This window comes from Pelophylax lessonae (assembly GCF_965119305.1).
Source record: "Pelophylax lessonae genome assembly, chromosome: 13".
Classification (NCBI taxonomy): domain Eukaryota; kingdom Metazoa; phylum Chordata; class Amphibia; order Anura; family Ranidae; genus Pelophylax; species Pelophylax lessonae.
In genome coordinates this window covers 191391973-191413951 of record NC_138780.1, presented here as the reverse complement: position 1 = coordinate 191413951, position 21979 = coordinate 191391973, and the positions used below count along the sequence as shown (strand labels likewise).

At 43.7% G+C, this 21979-nt stretch overlaps 1 protein-coding gene across 1 annotated transcript in view; it reads right to left on the bottom strand.

Annotated features, from left to right (window-relative positions):
* Nucleotides 1–16965: 16965 nt before the first annotated feature.
* DGLUCY (D-glutamate cyclase) overlaps nt 16966–21979 on the bottom strand; it is a 42797-nt gene continuing 37783 nt past the window's right edge. Inside the window, exon 13 of the mRNA XM_082242793.1 lies at nt 16966–17227. Within this exon, the coding sequence (XP_082098919.1) occupies nt 17087–17227 (141 nt within the window). The 3' untranslated portion in view covers nt 16966–17086. The remainder of the gene's footprint in view (nt 17228–21979) is intronic.

Genomic DNA, 21979 nt, shown 5'->3' with positions numbered 1-21979 from the left:
GGGCATACATACACTCATCTTTATCTCCCCTATAACTCAAACCCTGCTTTCCTATAACCTTTACTACATCCAGGGCTGCTGTTAGACATCGCGGGGCCCCGTAAGACTACCTGGCAGGGCCCCCGCAAGAAAATATTAAAGATATATTTAGCTAAAATTACAACAAAATCACTATTAGCAGACACAAATATAACATAACTCGCATAATTCCTGCTAAATCTAAAAAAAAAACTATGTTAAAGCGGAGTTCCACCCTGGGAACGTTTTATTAAATAAAAATACCCCCGGGACAGTCAGGGCTAGTACATTCCACAATGGCTAGCCTCTGAACTGTCCCGGGTTGCACTTACCTTTTAGAAGAAATACTTACCTTGAAAATGTATTCTCCAGCGCTGCCATCTCAGGTGTGGGCAGCTTAAAGCCAGCGCGATTCTCTTCTGTGTCCTCTTCCGTCTTCTTCGGTCCCACGATGCACTGCACCGGCCCCGCCATCAGTTCCGGTGCCGCAGCGTCATCCCTGCACAGCTTCTGGGCATGCCCAGAAGCTGTTTAGCAAGGTATGACGGCGCCTGCACCGGAACTGACGTCGGGGCCGGTGCAGGCGCATTGATTCCTGGGAGCGATGACGTTCAGCTCCCGGGAATCATTGCAAGCCAGGAAGTGACGAATCGCAGTGGCCGCTGAGGGGAGGAAGAGGAAGTTAGGTGAGTATGTTTTCTTCTAAACTAGGTAAGTAAAAAAAAAAAAAAATTGTCATTATCCATTTGTTTTTCAGGTGACTCGGAGCGAGAAGATGGAGGCAAGTATAATTTTAGGGTGGAACTCCGCTTTAAATAAAAAAGAAGATGAGATAAGAAAAATATCCAGGCTGGGCAGTTGGAGCTCAGTGATCAGAGAGACCGAGAGAGAGAAACAAAGTTACAATTTACAAATAAACTCCTGAGCAGAGATAAGTGCTGGGAGGGGGACCCACACAAGGGAGGGGGATTAGTGAGGGACGACTGTCTCTTTCTCAACAGATACAAGCTGATAGCAGGGAGAGGGACAGATCAGATTCAGGTGCTGGAGGAAGATTTCTGTATTTGTTGTCCATCACTAATCTCCCTCTCTATGTGGGCCCCCCTGTGTGCTCGGGCCCCCTACAAGAGGGCTGGTGGTCCCCCCCCTATCAGCGGCCCTGACTACATCTACAACCCGCTGCAGTACTTGTCGCCTGTTTCATACTTGTTCTCGCCGTACAGACATTTGCTTACACATTAGTAGATCATCAACACCAGCACTGCTTGATTTCAGAAAAAAGGCTTCGGCACACACGTTGTGCATTGCACTCTTCAATTCTTTGATGAACATGACGCTTCTCTGTCATTCCTTCAATAAAAGAATTTGTTTCTTGAGACTTTGCAGAAGCCAGACAAACAGAGCAAAACATAGCTTTTTTTTCATTGCAGTAGGTGAGCCATTTGCGACTTTACGTTTTGTCCCCTTTTTTTTTGTAATGGATCTGGAATATCCTGCAGTGGATGATATTTGAAAAAGACAGCAAACTCATTTTTATTTGGACGAGCAAAATAATTAATCGATTTATCTATGTTTTCGGTTTGGCACTCTGAATCATCCATAATAACTTGTTTCCTGGGTAATTCTGTGCCCCAATTCTCTGTTCTTCAGTGGATAATTCTGAGGTCTCATTAACACATTCCACTAAATCATCTTCTCTTGTTATTTGTTCTCTGTTTGTTGCCTCTCTACTGGGCCCTGCCAATGGGATCACTGGATCACTGTGCATGAGAAGGACTGAACATATCTGAAATTTTAGCACATTTCAGAGCATCACGTTCCAAAGACTTCTTATATTTCTCGCTGATTTTTTCCGCTCCTCCTTTTTGTTTTTTTGGAGACATCTGAGTAAAATGAAAAATGAAAAATACAATAAAATTTCACTAATTGTGGGCAGTGGGCAGGGAATATGAGTAAATACATATTCGCCAGCACACCAAGGCTCTTGCAAAAGCAGTCCAAAACTTTATTGAAGTTACGATCACATCAAAAAAATGGTGCAACGTTTCGGAGCCGCACAGGACCCCTTTGTCAGGCATGCCTGACGAAGGGGTCCTGTGCGGCTCCGAAACGTTGCACCATTTTTTTGATGTGATCGTAACTTCAATAAAGTTTTGGACTACTTTTGCAAGAGCCTTGGTGTGCTGGCGAATATCTATTTACTTGTATCTTATCCAGTTGCCAACTGGTGATCGCTTCAGCACCCAACACATAAGAGCCTACTTACCAGGAAGGTGTGCGATAGGAATATGTACTATATAGGTAGGGAATATGATTCTCACAACAAACTTACTGTGGGAGTAGGACCAACCTCCTTAATTGAGGCCGGTGGCAGCCCAGCAGAGCACCAGAGAAGAATAATAAGGACACAGCATAGTCACCTAAATTCTCCTAGCTTATGGCTGGACAATGAAAGGCCATATATAAAGGTAATATATATATATATATACGGTTTATATATATATATATATATATATATATATATATATATACACACACACACTCACACACACACACACACACACACCCAAAAAGGTATATCATTTTTTTTTTTTTTTACACCGCACTCACTTACCCAGCCAGTACAACGCAATTGCAAACACACCCAAAAAATATATATGTGTGTGTATATATATTTCTATATATATAAAATATGTATACACACACACACCTATATATATTTTGTGTGTGTGTTTGTCTTTGCGGTACATTGAATACAGGCTTGGTTAGTGCAGTGTTAAAATATATATATATATATATATATATATATATATATGTATACTTTAAATGTAGGACACCTTTAGTGCCGGTTCACACTTATGCGCTTGCGCTTGCAATGCGAATTTGCAGTGCGAGTTTCCCTTGTGTTTTTCAATAGTACCAGCGCGATTGTAATGAAAATTTTATTGCGTTGATTATGTTAATTAAGCTCAGGAGGGGTGGAGCTGAGGGGAAAATCAAACAAAAAATAAAAATTCGCACATAAGAATTCGCACATATCTGAACTGATAATGCGAGTCCAGACCGATTTACATTGATGTCTATGGAGACTAAATTCGCAACGCAACTCTGTAAACTCGCACAAGACCCTTTTTATCATCGCATCACATTCGCATCTGGATCGCAACGCATAGATGTGAACGAGTGTCACGAATTCAATGAATTTTGTAAATGCATGCGATTGGAGACTATTTAGAACGCATAGCATTCGCAGTACAAGCGCATAAGTGTGAACCGGCACTTAGGGCCCACCAAGAAATGTCCCTCTCTCACAAAGTCTGATGCAATCACTTTACCCTTGTACAGCATGCATCACTCAGTAAGAGAGATCAGACAATTACCAAAACCAATCTCATATACAGACACATGTTCAAACATTTTGTAAAAATAAGGATTTCTTCTGCAAATAGGCTGGCATCAGATCAGACAATTACCAAAACCAATCTCATGAGACACATAATCACAAATTTTGTGAAAATAAGGAATTCTTCTGCAAATAGCCTGGCATCGTCACTCAGTTACCAACTTACCACACCCGAAAAGGTTTCCTGCATTTAAAAAGTGTATATATGATTTGTTTTTTTACACCGCACTCACTTACCCAACCAGTACACCGCAATTACAAACACACCAAAAAGAAATATATATATATTTTTTTTTCTCTTATTTTTAATATATGAAATATGTATACATACACACATTTAACACATATATATTTAGTGTGTGTGTGTGTGTTTGTTATTGCGGTACATTTAATACAGGCTTGGTAAGTGCAGTGTTACAAAAAAACCTATATACTGTGTATATATATATATATATATATATATATATATATATATATATACAGTGGGTACGGAAAGTATTCATACCCCCTTACATTTTTCACTCTTTGTTATATTGCAGCCATTTGCTAAAATCATTTAAGTTCATTCTTCTTCCTCATGAATGTACACATAGCACCCCATACTGACAGAAAAACACAGAATTGTTGACATTGTTGCAGATTTATTAAAAAAGAAAAACTGAAATATCACATGGTCCTAAGTATGTGACAGTGCCACTGCCTGCCTATTAAGTTGGGAGTGGGCAGGGGGGACTGGGGAGCATATAGCTGGCCAGATGCGGCCCTCTCCGCAGAATCGGCCGTGGAGAGGCCGGCGGCAAGAGTGTGTCTTGATGTGATGAGTCCCCCGTGCCGCAGAGGCCTCGGCCCACCGGGAATATGCCCGGTCTGCCCTATGACCAGTTCGGGCCTGCTAGGGGCGTGTTTCCAACTGTATGGGGGTGTGGCTTGTAAAATGATCGCAGAGACCTGTGATTCTATATGGAAGGATCACATGGACTCTGTGATCATTCCAGGGAGAAGAATGGTAAGCTGTGTTTCCAACAGCTGACCGTTCTTCTCTCTCAGCGGGGAGCGATCGCGGGTGCCCGGCGGCAATCGGAGCTGCCTGCCCTATGCTTTTGAGTCCCCGCTAATGAGCGGGGGCAGGAGCGCGCCGCCGACGGCGCGCGCTCGCCCCCTAGCTGCAGGCGCGTGACTGACATATACCTAAGTCGGTTTGCGCAGGAGGGCCGCCCTGCCACAGTATAACTGCAGCTGGCCGTCGGGAAGCGGTTTAAATAATTAAATGTCTGTGATCTGGAAGGAATTTCTGGATTATGGTATGAATGGATGATTTGATCTCCATCTAAGTCAAAGTAAATATTGACAGTCTTATGTGTGAATGGGCTTCAAAGAATCAGCTACATCATCATCTACCCCACCCCCGCCCATTAGCTTTAATAGTAAATTACTAGTGTTTACTAGGGTTTTTGTTTCAGCAGGACCGCGGGGGAACGCAGTTCCGGCACCTCCAGCACTGAATGTATATAATAGAAAGGGGTGTGGGGTGTGCTGGAGGATCTATTGATGATGCTGGCTGCTGGGGGATTTATTGTCACTGGTGGGGATCTGTTTTTGTGTGAGGGTCTATTGTTGCTTGTGGGTCTTATGTTGCTGGTAGGTCTATTGCTGCTGGTGAGTCCATTGATGCTGGCTGCTGGGAGATCTGTTGTGTCTGCTGGGGGGTCAAATGTTGCTGGGGTGGATCTTTCGTTGCTGGGTGTGGTGTTTTGTTGTGGGTGGTCCATTGTTGCTGCGTGGGGGGTCTATTGTTGTGTAGGGGATCTATTGTTGCTTGGGTGGGGACTTTTGTTGTGGGGGAATCTATTGTTGCTAAGGGGGTCTAATGTTGCTGGCTGCAGAGGATCTATATTTTACTGCTTTTCTTGCTATTATTACCAAACTCCATACAAACTATTTAGCAGCACAAAATAATACTTGGTTCTTTATTCTCTAAAAGGGACGGTACTGGGAGGTGGGTAGAGGGTAAAACTTAGGGACGGTGCTTAGAGGTCGGTAGGGGGCGGAGACAAGGGGTGACTCAGATGGGGGCAGTTCTTTCGCCTATTCTCTGAGAAAAAAAAAAGCCCTGGTGTTTAACCATTTAAAGCGTAACTCCACTTTTGTTGAGAAAAAAACATTCCTCTCTGGGTGATCTCTGTACATTGCAGGGGTTATAGCAAACAAACTACCTTTTGTTATTCTGAAGAAATCATTGTTTGTTCCTCTGTGCTGAGTGAGTCTAATGGGAGTGGTTTCATAATCATCTATCAGCTGTGGCAGCTGCAGAGCTCTAATGAGGAAATCTGCTGGGCCTGCATCCCTTTAGACGGTTCCTATTGGGTGTATCTCACCAAAAATGACATTTTTGTTGCAGGGGATGCCAGAAATCTGACTTGTATCTTAGTGCAGACTTCTGGGAAAATTGGTGAGCCAATCACACAAGCAGGAAATTATGTTTCTGGGGGTGTGGTCAGTATACATTCTGTGTACAGAACACCTCCAGGCGGCCATATTGTATTGCATTTTCAGAAAATTACAACAGCTGCAGATTGAAAAGGAAAGGTAATTTTTAATAACATTCAATTACAATACAATTTGTGTTGTAATTGTATACGCTATATTGTTTTTTCCTTTATTTGCTATTTTCTTTCCCCCACGAAAGTGGAGTTACCCTTTAAGCTGGCCAAACACGTATAGATTTTTTTTTTTTTTTTTTTTTCAGCCTTGTGGGTTAAACAAAAGAAATCTAGCAGATTCCTCTGTCCACACCAATAGTTCAGATGGACAAATCCTCTCTGCTGAACTATTGCTTTCTGACAGCCATCTGTCAGAATACCCGAACAGCACCTGCATCTCTTTTGATTTGGCTGACAAGTTTCCAACAGGCTCCTTTGACTAAAGTCAATTGAACTTTTATTGAATGGAGTATTTCCGACAGGGCCATAAGTGTGATCCGCTGATCACAGTTGCTTGGCAAAAAATAAAATAAAACAAAATAAAATAAATAAAAGCATATTTGCAGTCAAGTCTAATGCTTCAGCGGCACCTAGTGGTACAAAATAAAAATGCAACTCTATGACTTCGGTATAGAATACAACATACAGGTCATCGAGCTGATTTACACCTTTGCATTGCAAGAATATACACAGTATATGCATTAATTTTCAATAGCACCACAATGTAATTAGATTACACAATAAACGTCAATGCACTTTGCAATAAAATATTTGTGACACTTCCTTTTTGGGACAATTTGGTGTGTTGGCAGTCAATTATTTTTTGCTGGCTGCCTTAAAGGGGATCTTCACCCAAAAGTGAAGGTGCCACTATTCTTCCTCCCCATTCCCACTTTTAACACTTAAGATGTTTTTTTTTTTCACAATAAAATGCTTTATTGAGAGAATAATGTGCAAACACAACAAACAGTCGGGTATAAATATCCAATAAATCGTGTAACATCAAATAGTACATTCAAGTAACAACATAACTTATTCAAATTAAGTGTGAAATAAATCCACAATATGTGCAACATGACTCATGTATAAAAAAATATAAGTTACATTTTCATGTGTTAGGAAAATAGAGAGCATATCGATTATGTACAACCGCAAGAAAAAGTATGTGAACCCTTTGGAATGATATGGATTTCTGCACAAATTGGTCATAAAATGTGATCTGATCATCATGTGCACTGTGAATGTTTACATGGTGTGTTCAATAAAAACATGGCAACATTTCATTCTTTGTGTGTTATTAGTTTAAGCAGACTGTGATTGTCTATTGTTGTGACTTAGATGATGATCAGATCACATTTTATGACCGATTTGTGCAGAAATCCATATCATTCCAAAGGGTTCACATACTTTTTCTTCCAGCTGTATAAGAGCCTGTATGGTTGAACCTGAAAGGAATAAAGCATTACCCATCACAAATGGGCAAATGGACCCTGTCCGACACCCAACCCAAGGGGGTCAGCCGGCAGGCAGAGCCCCAATTGGGGGGGAAGAGAGAGACAAAGAAAGAGAAGGTAGAATAACAAAGGTGGTGAATAGGAAAGAAAGAAGGGATGAGGGGTGAAGGTAAGGAAGGGTGGGTGGAAGGAGCCGCCCCTGGTGTGGGGTCCCTGCCTATGAAAAGACTATTCCGTTACGTAAAATGAATAGAATGGAGGATATTGGGGATATCATATACAGTGCTGTATCTTGGCCTAGGCCAACAAGGCCCAGGCCTAGGGCGGCACTTTGCAGGGGGGCAGCAAAAAAGCTGCACCCTGCACGAAAAAAAAAAAACAGCCTCCTCCCGAGTCCCGCACGAAAAGGATCCCCGCCGGCTTGGGCTACACTTTTAGTATAGTGCGAATCTTATGGGGTGAATTGGGCCAGAGGGCAGAGTCCAGGAGGCAAATCAGTCTGACACCCCCATAAAGCAGTCAGTGATGAGGCTGCACCTATAAGGCTACGCTGATGGGCACCGATAGACTTGTGGTCTGTGGTTCACAGATGACAGGGCGGGTCATAAATAGTAAGGGGTGTGGCCTTTACAGGTAGGGGTGGGTCATATGTAAATTAGGGGGTGCACAAGTTTAGTCAGGCCTAGGGCAGCACAAAACCTAAATACACCACTGATCATATAGATTGATACTTAACCGTTAAGTTTCAGGAGATTGATTTCCTCTGACACCGAAAAGACCGGCCATGGTAACCAAAGTTTCCTGAATTTCTCACTCTTTTCAGACTTCATAGCAATTGTCCTCTCCATTTCATGGAGTTGTTCTACTCTAACGATCCACTCAGGAATGGAAGGTGTATGAGCTGAGTTCCAATGTAGTGGGATTAAACTTTTGGCCGCATTAACCACTTAAGCCCCAGGCCTATTTTTGACACTTTTTGTTTACAAGTTAAAAATCAGTATTTTTTGCTAGAAAATTACTTAGAACCCCCAAACATTATATATATTTTTTAGCAAAACTCTGGAGAATAAAATGGCGGTCATTGCAATATTTTTTGTCTCGCGGTATTTGCGCAGCGGTCTTTCAAACGCCATTTTTTGGGGGAAAAATTACGAAAAACCACATTTCACTGCATTTAAAAAAAACTAAACAGTAAAGTTAGCCCATTTTTTTTCTATATTGTGAAAGATGATGTCACGCCGAGTAAATAGATACCCAACATGTTACGGTTTAAAATTGCGCACACCCATGGAATGGCGACAAACTACGGTCAATAGAAATCTCAATAGTCGACGCTTTAAAAAATTTTAACGGTTACCAGTTTAGAGTTAGAGTGTAGCTTTTTTTTTAAATTATTGCTCACGCTCTGGTGATCGCGGCGATACCTCACCTGTGGTTTGAACAGCGATTTCATTTGCGGCTCGACTTCCATATACGTTTTCTTTCGTGCGCTAACGGCGACGGGGGCGGCTAAAATTTTTTTTTTTTTTTCCTATTTATTTATTTTTTTATTTTAACACAGGTTTTAAAAAAAAAAATTAAAAATCGGATCACTTTTATTGCTGTCACAAGCAATGTAAACATCCCTTGTGACAGCAATATGCAGTGACAGGTACTCTTTATGGAGGGATCGAGGGTCTAAAAGACCCCAAACCCCTCCACTGCACTTCCATGTATTCAAAACGCCAAAAACGGCATTTTTGAATACATTCACTTTTTGAATCTGCCGCCTTTAGCAGCCAAGTAACCCGGAAGTGACGTCATGGACGCCGCCTCCGGGTTACGTCATCGGAGACCCAATCAAAGCCGCATCCGGCTTTGATCGGGACTCCATCCAGCCAGCAGATGTGTCGGCTGGTTGCTCGGGTCTCCCGGTGGGACGTCCCCCCCGCTCGCCGGAGTAACAATCGAGCGGCTCCCGAGCTGCATCGGTTGTTACCGCCGGAAAGCCGACCGCCGGCTCTAAACAACGGTACCGGGATGATGCCTCTAGCTAGAGGCATCACCCCGGTATAACCACGCAAAGTCAGCCGACGTACGGGTACGTCAATTTGCGGTAAGTGGTTAAGTAAGTGTCTTACTAAAGAAGATTTGTATCTTCTGTAAGAAAAAGGATTCATGTGCAGAAGAAACGTGGGAGCATCAAATTCTAGATCTACGTCTGTTATGTGTTTAATCCGGTGGTCAATCTTTTGCCAAAAGATCTGCATTTGTGGGCAATTCCACCATAAGTGCAACAAAAGTGCCCCGCTCTTCAATATATCTCCAGTAAGAGTCAGATATTGTAGGAAACCATTGTTTAAGCTTTACGGGGGGTTCTGTACCATTGGGTCCTAATTTTAAACGCTGTTTCCTGTAAACGAGTACTGAGCGAACATTGGTGTGAAAAGATGCAGGACTTCTTCCACTGTGCATTTGTGAATGATCTGCCCAAATCTCCTTTCCAGAGTGTTTTGTACACATCTGGAGACGCAGGCGGCGTTTTGCTTAGCCATTTATAAGCCTATGAGGTGACTTTCCTCATTGGTGCTTGAAGTAGACAGCATTTTTCGAAGCCTGTAAGGCTTCTATAGAAATTTGTCTTAAATTTATGACCATGGAGGAAGTTGTGCATTTGTACGTAATTCCAGAAAGTCAAAGGATGACTTTGTGAGCATCTTTTTTCCATTTCAGGAAAATGTAAAATTTTGGAGTCATGGAAACACCTGTAAGCAAGTACAATCCCGGCTGAGCCGCCTTTCGAAAAAGTAATGGCACTTTTCCACTGCAAGTACCGGCTCGGCTCCACTCGGCCCTGCTTGGCTCTGTTTGGTTTTCCATTGCATGGTACCGCATGGTACGGTGTTGGAACGGTTCGGTACAGTTTGCTTTTCCACTAAAGTAAAGTGGGTGGGATAACAATGATTCTCTGACCAATCAGTGGCTAGTAGTGACAAACAGTCAAGGCTGCATCCAAAGGATTGTGGGATATAGGACCGTTTAAGCGAGCCATCCCGTTCGGTTCCATGTAGTGGAAAAGCGCCGTAGTACCGTACCATACCATTCCAACACCGTACCATGCAGTGGAAAAGCGCAAAAGCGAGCCGAACCGTTCGGTTCCATGCAGTGGAAAAGCGCCATATAAGATCTATTGCCTACACCAGGTGGAAAATCAGGGTTGTTAAAAAAGTGAGGTAATAGGACCTGGGCAAGTTGATGAATTGTATTTAGTTGCTATCTTATGGAAGATATTTAGAGTGGTGTTAATCAGAGGATGTTTCTTTATTGCCTGCGGATATGATGTCGGGTTAGACCAAGGTAAATAATGAGTATCATACTTTGTCCAGTGACGTTCTATATTAACCCAGGATTTAACTTTGCTATGGCAGTGCCAATCTATTATCCTCATAAGATGGGTTGCGTTGTAGTAATTTTGAAAGTTCGGAATAATCATTCCACCCGCTGTCTTGCTTAGTTGAAGATATTGGAATCGGATGCGAGGGTGTTTGTTTGCCCAAATAAAAGATCTCTGTAGGGAAGTGAGTTTACGGAAATAGGAGACTGGAATAGATATGGGCAAAGCGTGAAAGAGATAGAGAAGGCGGGGCAGGACGGCCATCTTGACGATGACCACCCTGCCGAACCATGAAAATCTCCCCCTGTCCCACCTCTTTAAGTCATCACCTATTGCCTTAAGCAGAGGTAGAAAGTTAATGTTGAAAAATGAGTCAAGGTTGGGTGGCAATAGGTGGACTATTTTCCTATATTTAGCTACCTAGTACACAGGCACTTCATTCCTTCTCTGCTCCAGGAAGGAGTGCTTGTGGTTTTAGTAAAGACAAGTAAGGCTGGATACACACTATACAACTTTTGTTGTTAGATTTCCTTTAGATTTACCTTCAACTATGTAGTGCGAGAGCCTGCCTGATTGCATACAAATTGAAACTGTTTAGGTCTGACCTCATATTATATGGTTTTGGTAAATCTAAAGGAAAAAATCTAAAGAAAATTGTATAGTGTGTATGGCTACAGATGACGCCCTTGGAGGAGGGCGAAACGCGTCTAGAGATTGGCTGAAGCGTCCCGAACGACGTAATTTCCGGCCGGTGGAGCGCACGCTGCGAGAGCAGCTAACTACCGAGCCGTCCATTGCGATTTTAATTAGATGTTTTGTAAGTAGGTTTCTTTCATTTAATAAACATACCATCTTAATGTACTTCACCATGGATGGCTTTGTATTTTTATGAGGGCACTCTGGATCCATGAGATATTGCCATAAAGGATTTCTCCCAACAATTGATACCAAAAAGGCTGCTCCTATAAGGATCTCTGGGCATACACTAAGAGATTATCTGCAATTCAACGCCTGATATTTATCTGCCTGTGCTAAGTAGGGAACCACAAGGGGGAGCACCAGCACTTTGATTCAAGCAAGTGGAGCACAGCAGCACTTTTATTATATGCACTTAAGAACTATTTATTTATTTTGTTATATGCACATAGGGACTATTTATTTATTTATGTATTTATTGAGCATATGATTTATCCACTATTGCACAAAGGACTTGATTTGCATTATCCATTGTTTGTTGTTAACTATTGGATTCATAATGTTAATTTTTGCACATATAATATTTGCACAGTTGTGAATATATTCATTAAATTTATTTGAGGAATCATCACACAGGTAGCAGCGCTGATCAATTTTGTTTATTTATCACTTTAAAGGCACTAGCACTTTATCTTTCAGCAGCAACTACAATTGCATATTATCACATTATTTATAATTATTTATCCGCTGTTTACCATAAGCGCGAGGTCATCTATCTCTTTTGTATGGCCCATAAGTTGAGGCCTCCAGCTTCATATATACTCTCTATGCATATTTTGCTCTAAATACTTTTACTTTTAAATTCAATACTTGAATACCTGAAATATGTTTTTTCCTTTTTCCCTCTATTTTTTTTTTTCTGGGCAGATAGATTGTGGGATCTGATCAGTCTTTGCTGCTCTATTATAGAGGAATACTTACCTTTGTGGTTTGAAGCTGGAAGTTATCTCTTATCACATTCAATATCTAGCCATCTAATATACGCTGTTGAGCCAATATTAAGGTAACTGTGTTCCGTCCTTCCTTTGACAGTCCTTGAAATTATATTACATGGAACTGTCTTCTTTATTTACTTTTGTTTTTGATATTTTACCTTTATTAGGATATATAGTGCATCTCTGCCCCAGTCCCTTGTGATCTCTGCCCTGGGCTTCAGCGCTTGGTGGTTCTTTTCCCACGTGCCTTAGATACACATAACTTACATTTTAAATCCTATTTTCACTCTTATGTAAGTTTCATTCATGGAATACAGTATTTAATGGATAAATATGTCTTTAGGGTGGACATACGTGCCCTACTATATGGTGCTGTTTTGCGCTGTACTGTATATGTACTACCCATCTGCTTTGCATTACATATCTAGATATGGCTCAAAAAAACCTTGGACTAATACACGCCCTAGAAGAAGTCCTTTGGTTGAAACGCGTAGGGGTTTGGAGTCCATATGTACCATTATATTTGAATGATTTCGTTCAATGTTCTTTTTGTAATTTGTATATTTTTATATGTATGTTGCAACAAGTATGTTTTGTACTTTTGATACTGTTCAGCTACCATAGCATATGTAGCTTTTTACTTTAATTTCAATAAAAGATATTTTTTTATATACCTTTGCATCCACATTTTCCATCCTACTTCCCTGGTATCGCAATTTCCCTTTCCCCGTTTTTCAATCCCGTCTGGGTTTGACCTTAATATAGGCTTACCTATAGGTAAAAATTATACCACAGAGTTTACTTCCTCTTTAACCGCTTGCCGACCACCCACAGTATATTTACTGCGGCAGTCAGCCCCTCCTGGGCAAAGCGACGTAGTACTGTCGCTCGCTCAGGAGCCTGCAGGGGGCGAGCACCGCGGGAGGTGCACTCCCGCCCCCGCTCGTTCAGGGACATCCCCACGCGAGTGACCGGCGGCTCCGATGTCCGCCAGTCACACGCGATCTCCCGCTGGAGAGGGAAAAGGGCAGACGGCTGACGTAAACAAAGCCGCCTGTCATTCTCCCTGGTGTAACTGCAGAGATCATACGATCCTGCTATGTAGGATCGTATGTCTCTGTGGTTACATCACAAGCCACGCCCCTTTACAGTTAGAATCACGCCCCTAGGGACACACTTAACCCCTTGATCGCTAATGAAGCTAACCCCTTTCCTGCCAGTGTCATTTTTACAGTAACAGTGCATATGTATAGCACTGATAACTGTAGTAATGTCACTGGTACCCCCAAAAGGGTCAAAAATGTTAGTCAGGGGTCCGATCTGTCCGCCGCAATGTCGCAGTCCCGCAAAAAAAAAAAAATCACAGATTGCCGCCATTACTAGTTTAAAAAAAAACAATAAAAATTACATAAATCTTTCCCTTAGTTAGTAAACGCAATAACTTTTGCGCAAACCAATCAAAATATGCTTATTGCAAAATGTTTTACCAAAAATATGTAGCAGAAAACAAATTGGCCTAAAATGTTAAAAAAATTTGATTTTTACATTTTTTGGGGGGAAATTTCATATAAAAAAAATGTGAAAAATAGTGTTTTTTTTTTCAAAATTTACGCTCTTTTTTTGTTTTTAGCGCAAAAAATAAAAATCGCACAGGTGATCAAATACCACCAAAAGAAAGCTCTATTTGTGGGAAAAAAAGGACGTCAATTTCATTTGGGTACAGCATCGCACAACCGCGCAATTGCCCGTTAAAGTCACGAAATGCCTAATCGCAAAATATGGCCTGATCAGGAATGGGGTAAAATCTTCCGGTCTTAAAGCGGTTAAAAATACGCTCATTGAGAATTTTTTTGTCAAAGACATGTAGCTAAATACATTTTGGCCTAAATATATGATAAAAATTGAATATATTCAATATTTTTTAACTGTCAAAGTAGAAAAATATTGTTATTTTTTCAAAACTGTCGCTCTTTTTTTATTAATATTGCAAAAAATGAAAAGCGCAGAGGTGACCAAATACCACCAAAAGAAAGCTCTGTTTGTGGGAAAAAAAGGACGTAAATTTAGTTTGGGTACGGTGTTGCATGACCGCGCAATTGTCAGTTAAAGTCGCACAGTGCCAAGTTGCAAAAAGTGGCCTGGACGTAAAGCAGGAAAATCCTCCGGTGGTAAAGTGGTTAAACTTATAGGTGTAAACATAGTCTTGCATAGTCATCCCACACATGGATGAAGGATGTTTTTTACTCCAATCAGATCTTTCTGCTTTTTTGATTGCCATCTTCTTTGAAAAGATCAATAATTAAATTACAATCCCCCAGCTAGAATGTGCATTAATTAGAGAGCTGTAAGATAGCATCGATTTATATTGCAATGTTCAAATGAAGAATTTTTCTTACACGTCTGATTTTTTCTGTGAACAATCCTAGGGGACTCATCTGAATGTAATGAATTAATATTGCAGCGGTACTTATGATATATGAAAGATTAGATCACACTGTACGGAGAAGACAAACTTACCCTAGAATTAACTTGGTTATTTTATTCCAGGAATAGGAAAATATAGGACAATCAAAAACATTTTCATTGACATAAATTCAATTCAGCTCAGTGAAGACGAGTGTCAGTCAACAGACGAGATAAAGTTCCATGTTTGCACCAAGTCTACTAGTGACCATCTATTGCTATATTGTAATTATACATTGAGTGAACCACTGGAGCTCCCAGCTCAGAGCAATGTTCAGAGCTCTCGACTCCATTCAGATTTTTATTACAGAGTTGTAGATTTCATTCGAAGGCACCAAAAACTTCAGATTTTTTTACGGCTGATTACTCGATGATGGCAGTAAGAATAAAGTAAAAGCAATTAGAATACTGCTTAGCCAGCCCTTCCATCATGTAGCATTGTTTCCATATAACCAATTCCATGTAATGGAGAGTGCTATGAGAACAGTCCTCTCCATTTGCAGGTGGATCTGAGCTGGGTGTGACAGTACAGAGACACTAAACCCAAGTATGGGGTAAATGGTCCAGGTGGGTGAGACCTGAAAAAAAAGTCACATCATTGATTAGGTGTCATAGTGAAAGTAATCCACTGTAGGACCAAAGTTGTAGTAGTAGTGGTGGTACGCTCCAATAGCAAGTAAGCTTCAGACAGGCAGCCCTCTTCCGACTTGGGACAACTCCATAGAAAACAACAAAGAGGGTGCAAAGCCTTGTGCATTACCTTTAAAAAAGTTGATTACAATATGCAGATGCCAAAAACATACCCATAAAGGCTATAGACGTAAAAGGATACGCAGACCCAAAACTTGACAATAGATACAAGGTATCAGTGCTCCGCTGTGACCTGGACCTCACTCACTGGCAAGCAAACAACCCGAAACTTTTCTAGGGCAAAACCCTCCTCCTCAGAGCTTAGCTACTAACTAAGCTTTGAGGAAGAGGGTTTTGCCCTCGAAACAAGCCAGCTTGTTTGCTTGTTAGTGAATGGGGTCCAGGACATAACGGAGCACTAGTACCTTGTATCCAATGCCAACTTTGAGGTCTATGGATCCCTTGAGGTCTATAGCTTTGACAGTCTTTGTGGATATGTTTTTGACATCTATATATTTTAACAAATCCTTTTTTAAATGTAATGCACAAGACTTTGCACCCTTTTTGCTGTTTTTTGCTGACCAGGTAACAGTACAGATACACTGACCTATGAAGTGTGCGCTGCAGGTTGTCTGACCTGGTGACAGTAGAGATACACAGTCCCATTAAGTGTGCGTTACAGGTGGGTCTGACCTGGTGACAGTACAGACACTGGGCCCCAGTATGAAGTGTGCGGTGCAGGTAGGTCTGACCTGGTGTGAGTACAGACACTGGGCCCCGGTATGAAGTGTGCGGTGCAGGTAGGTATGACCAGACACTGGGCCCCAGTTTCAGATGTGCGGTGCAGGTGGGTCTGACCTGGCGACAATACAGACACCAGGCCCCTGTATGAAGTGTGCGGTGCAGGTAGGTCTGACCTGGTGACAGTACAGACACTGGGCCCCGGTTTCAGGTGTGCAGTGCAAGTGGGTCTGACCTGGTGACAGTACAGAGGCACTGGGCCCCAGTTTCAGGTGTGCGGTGCAGGTAGGTCTGACCTGGTGACAGTACAGAGGCACTGGGCCCCAGTATGAGGTGTCTGGTGCAGTGGGTCTGACTTGGTGACAGTACCGACACTGGGCCCCAGTATGAGCGGTGTGGTGCAGGTGGGTCTGTCCTGGTGACAGTACAGAGGCACTGGGCCCCAGTTTGAGCTGTTCAATGCAGGTGGGTCTGACCTGGTGATAGTACAGAGACCTGGTGACAGTACAGAGGCACTGAGCCCCAGCATAAGGTGTGCGGTGCAGGTGGGTCTGACCTGGTGACAGTACAGAGACCCAGTGACAGTTAAGAGACATTGGGCCACAGTATAAGATGTGCGGTGCAGGTGGGTCTGACCTGGGGACAGTACAGTGGCACTGGGCCCCAATATATGGTGTGTGGTGCAGGCGCACCTGACTAGGACAGTACAGACACTGGGCCCCGTTATGAGGTGTACGGTGCAGGTGGGTCTGACCTGGTGACAGTACAGAGACACCGGGCCCCAGTATGAGGTGTTTAGTGCAGGTGGGTCTGACCTGGTGACACTCCGCCGGTTACAATGTAACATCCAAGAGACTCTTGATCATGTCAGAATGGGTGTTGAAGAATGGAAGCCCATCAACCTCCATAGCCAAATTTCCCGTCTTTCCGCTGCGGACTCCATGTTGGACTAATATTTCCAGCATCTTCTCCTCCTTTTAGAAAAAAAAAAGCATATATAAAAAAAAAAAAACTGATTCTTAAAAAATAATTGTTTCATCTTTTAGGACAAAGGGAATCCATAAATGTTTGAAGAGACACTCGATGGTAAAGGAGCAGGCTTTGCTCTCTCAGTGGCATCCATAGACCCAGCAAGGAGAAATCCCCCACCTAAAGTCCAGCTCCTCAGCTGAGCTGCCAGAGACACAAATAATGTAATACATTCTTCATACTAATATATGGAAATCTTGTGCTGGTGAAAGTAGTTCAGCTTAAACGCCATTCTCAGCCTTTCCCAGTCATGCCAAGGGTGGGGGTTACCCTACTCAAGGTCCCAGAGACCAGTTAAAAGTCTTTGGGGCATTGAATGCATCAATGCTAATATGTTTTGCTTAAAAAAGTGTTTGTAAACCCTTCCATCTACCCAGTGAAGTGACTGGCCTCAGGTGATACACCGAAATCAAACAAATCCTCCTACATAAGTTGTACCTGTATACCTGCAGTCCTCTCTTCTCTATATCCGTTCAAAGTGCTGAATTTTAAAATTTGTCTGAGTTTAGAAAAAAGGTGGCAGAGAGCTGAAGTCACACACTGCAGAGCTCAGTGAGGAGAGAGCTGATTGGAAGGAAGGAACACCCCCCCCCCCCTTCACACAGTGCACAGGAACAGATCTGAGGCTGTCAATCACTTGGAGCTCCCTCCCCTGTCACCATTTGTTTCTTGGTGTCAGGAAAACTTGGCAGAGGTGCCTCATGCTGATAGCAGAGGAAGGAGACAGCAGACAAAAATGACACTTAAGCCTTGTACACACGCACCGATTGTTGGCCGAACGATCGGCCGATTTTTTCTCCAGTGTTGTTGTGTTGGTTGAAATGTGCTCTAGACTGCACACGAATTTTGTCGGCCAACAACAACCAACTGCAGAAGTGATGTCATGTGCTGGTTTACTTTTCGTGTGTTTTTTCTTCTCTGAGCATACCCAGTCTTGCTCATCAGACTTTTGTCGGCCAAAATCTGTACTGACTGACGAACAATCGGCCGTTCTGGTGACGGCCAACAAAAATTTTAAAGCACGCACAACAGATTTTGTTCGGCCGAAAAGTCGCAGTCGGTTGTCGGAATCATCATACTAACAAGTCGATAATCGGCCGATCGGACGTTGGCCGAATATTTACGGCCAACAATCGGTGCGTGTGTACGGGGCTTTTGCTTTGGATTGAGACAAGTACACACTATAGAGGAATATGCTTTGTTCATATTTTATGTCTGAGGTTTATAACCCCTTTAAGGTAAAGTAACAAAGAAGGTGACGGCGCTGGGCCAATCACCAGGTATCATCGGCGTTGTTGCAACGCTTAAGCGAAACGTGAGCAGCTCAAACCTTACTCAGGGAAGGAGCAGTGGAAATGGAAAGGAATGAAAAAATTTTGCTGCTGGAGAGAAGCAGAGTAATGTAAACCTGTTACTTTGACCTGCATAGGCAAATCACGGGTTCTCTCTAGGATTACATTTTTTTATTTAAATTTCGATATGGAATCTGTAACATAGTATGCAGCTTCACAGGTATGGGAAAGTTTTGTATGCCGTGTCTGTATGTATTATTATATTACTATTATTATACAGGATTTATATAGCGCCAACAGTTTGCGCAGCTGAAGGCAGACATTACAGTTAAAATACAATTTGGTACAAAAGGAATCAGAGGGCCCTGCTTGTTAGAACTTACAATCTAAGAGGAAGGGTCAATTGATACAATAGGAAATAGCTGTGTGGGGATGAGCTGATGGAGAAAGTGAAACAGTGTTATTAGTTAGTAGCCGGATAGGCTTCTTTAAAGAGAAGGGTTTTCAGGGATCGTCTAAAGATGGATAGATCAGGGGACAGTCGGACAGATTGGGGTAGAGAGTTCCAAAAGATGAGAGAAGCTCTAGAGAAATCCCGAAGGTGAGCATGGGAGCTAGAGAGCAGGAAGTCATGGGAGGACCGAAGAGAGCGGCTTGGTTGATATTTTGAGATCAGGTTAGTGATGTGGTTGGGGGCAGAGTTGAGTGGATGGCATTTTAAACTATTGTTAGTACATTGAATTTTATTTGTTGGGTGAGTGGAAGTCAGTGAAGGGATTGGCAGAGAGGGGTGGTGGACACTTAACGGTTGGTAAAGTGGATGAGTCTTGCAGCAGTGATTATTATGGACTGAAGGGGGAATAGTCTATGTAGAGGTAATCCAATGGGGAGGAAGTTGCAGTAGTTGAGGGGAGAGATAACCAGGGAGTGAATTAGAAGCTTGGTGGGGTCGTTGGTTAAAAAGGGGCGTATTCTAGAGATGTTGCGGAGGTTAAGGTGGTATGATATGGACAGGGATTGGATGTGGGCTTGAAAGGACAGTGCAGAGTCCAGGGTTACCCCTAGCACCCTGGCATGTGTGGAAGGACTGATAGTTGTTCCATTGCTCTTGACAGAGAATTCAGGGGAAGGGGCACGTGGGGGGGGGGGGGGAAGAAATATTATGAGCTCGGTTTTAGATAGATTGAGTTTGAAGAAGTGGTGAGACATCCAGGCTGATATGTCTGTTCGTAAATCAGTGATGCGGGAGGAGACTGATGGGGTGAGCTGAGGGGTAGAGAGATAGATTTGGGTGTCATCAGCATAGAAATGGTAGTGGAAGCCATGGGAGGTGTTAGGAACGCTCCCTGAGCACACTGATGTGCTGTCTGTCATCCAAAGGGTTAACCTAGTGCAGGCTAATTGCAGCAATTGGCAACAGGCTGCCTTATTTAAACACCCCAGCAGCACTGTGCCTTTGCTGTCTTGTCTTCAGCTTCTCCATGTTCCTGAACCTGCGTCCTGTTGATCCCTGCCTGATTCCTGTTGACCTTTGGCTCGTCCCTGACTTTGTTTGCTTGCTGCCCGTCCTGACCCCGGCTCGTTTGACTATTCTCTTGGATCCTCCTTGTCTGCTCATCTGCCTTCGGACCTTGACCAGTCCTCCCCTGGTGGGGCGACCCTGGGGACCGTGACCTGGTATTCACCCGCAGCCAAATCCATCCTCACCATCAGAGGCTCTGGTGAAGACCGGTGGATACTTAGATTTCACACCTCAGGTTAGCCTGTGCTACTCACCTCAGGGGACCCCATCCAAGCTCCGCCCACTGGCAATCGGTAGGCCTTCCTCTACACGACAGACTCCTACTAGTATTAGAACAGGAGGCGATTAGCTGACCCAGGGAGGAGGTGTAGATCGAGAATAGTAGAAGTCCAAGGACCGAACCTTGGGGGACCCCAATGGTAAGAGGAGTTGAAGAGGACTAAGCGGAATTGTAAGTGACACTGAAGCTTTGGTGAGATAGGTAAGATTTGAACCAACACAGAGTGCAGTCACAGGGACCAAGCAAATTTAGTTTTTTGAGGAGGGGGTGGCCAACTGTATCAAAGGCAGCAGAGAGGTCCAAGAGTAAGGCCTCATGCACACTGGACTATTTTGGAGCTGCTGTTAGCAGCGTCAGACGTTTTTTTTTGCAGCTGCAGAACGCCCATCCATGTTATTCTATGGCCTCATGCACACATAGAGCTTTTAGGAGCTCCAAGTGGCATAGGCGTTTTACAGCTCCAAAAAAACCCAGGAACTGTGCGTCCTGGAGCTGCAGCGTCAAGCTGTAAAAATGTCTGACGCTGCTAAAGGCTGAATAACGTTGCTTAACGTGTGTTAAGCCCCGTTATATGTTTTTTTTCTTCCATTCAAAATCAATGGTTCCCTATGGGAGCCTATTGATTTGAATGGAAGTCGCACCGCAAGTCGGATCAGGATGATCCGACTTGCGGCACGACTTGCGCGGTGAGAATCTTGAGGGGGAACTCCACGCCAAAATGGTGAAAAAAACGGCGTGGGGTTCCCCCCCAGGTTCCAAACCAGGCCCTTCGGGTCTGGTATGGAATTTGAGGGTAGCCCCACGCCGAAAACACGGCGTGGGGTCCCCCCAAAAATCCATACCAGACCCTTATCCAAGCATGCAGCCCGGCAGGCCAGGAAAGGGGAGGGGACGAGCGAGCGGCCCCACCCCCCCTGGACCATACCAGGCCACGCGCCCTCAACATGACGTCATCTGTGACATAAGGGGGCGGGGTCTCCCGATTACGTCATCTGGCGGCCACACCCCTAATGGCTATATAATAAGCTGCAGAGTCCGGCATAATCACCGGAGACGTCGTCGGAGGAGGACCGGAGGAAGAAGAAGAAGAAGAGCGGACAGCAAAAGAGCAGAAGACCGGAGAGAAGAAGACAAGAAGAGCGGACAGCAAAAGAGCAGAAGACTGGAGAGGAGAAGACAAGAAGAGAGGACAGCAAAAGAGCAGAAGACCGGAGAGGGAGAAGACCTGATGAAGATTTTTAATAAACTTTCCAAAACGTCTCCTGTCGTTATTTACACACACTGCCTTTTATGGGGTGAATGGGTAGGGGTACAGTGTACCCCATTCCCATAGGGAGGGGTCCGGGATCTGGGGGGCCACCCCTGTTAAAGGGGGCTTCCAGATTCCGATGAGCCCCCTGCCCGCAGACCCCCACAACCACCGGCCAGGGTTGTGGGGATGAGGCCCTTGTCCTCATCAACATGGGGGCAAGGTGCTTTGAGGTGGGGGGTGCAGAGCCCCCCTGCCCCAAAGCACCCACACCCCCCCATGTTGAGGGCACGTGGCCTGGTATGGTCCAGGGGGCGTGGGGCCGCTCGTCCCCTCCCCTTTCCTGGCCTGCCG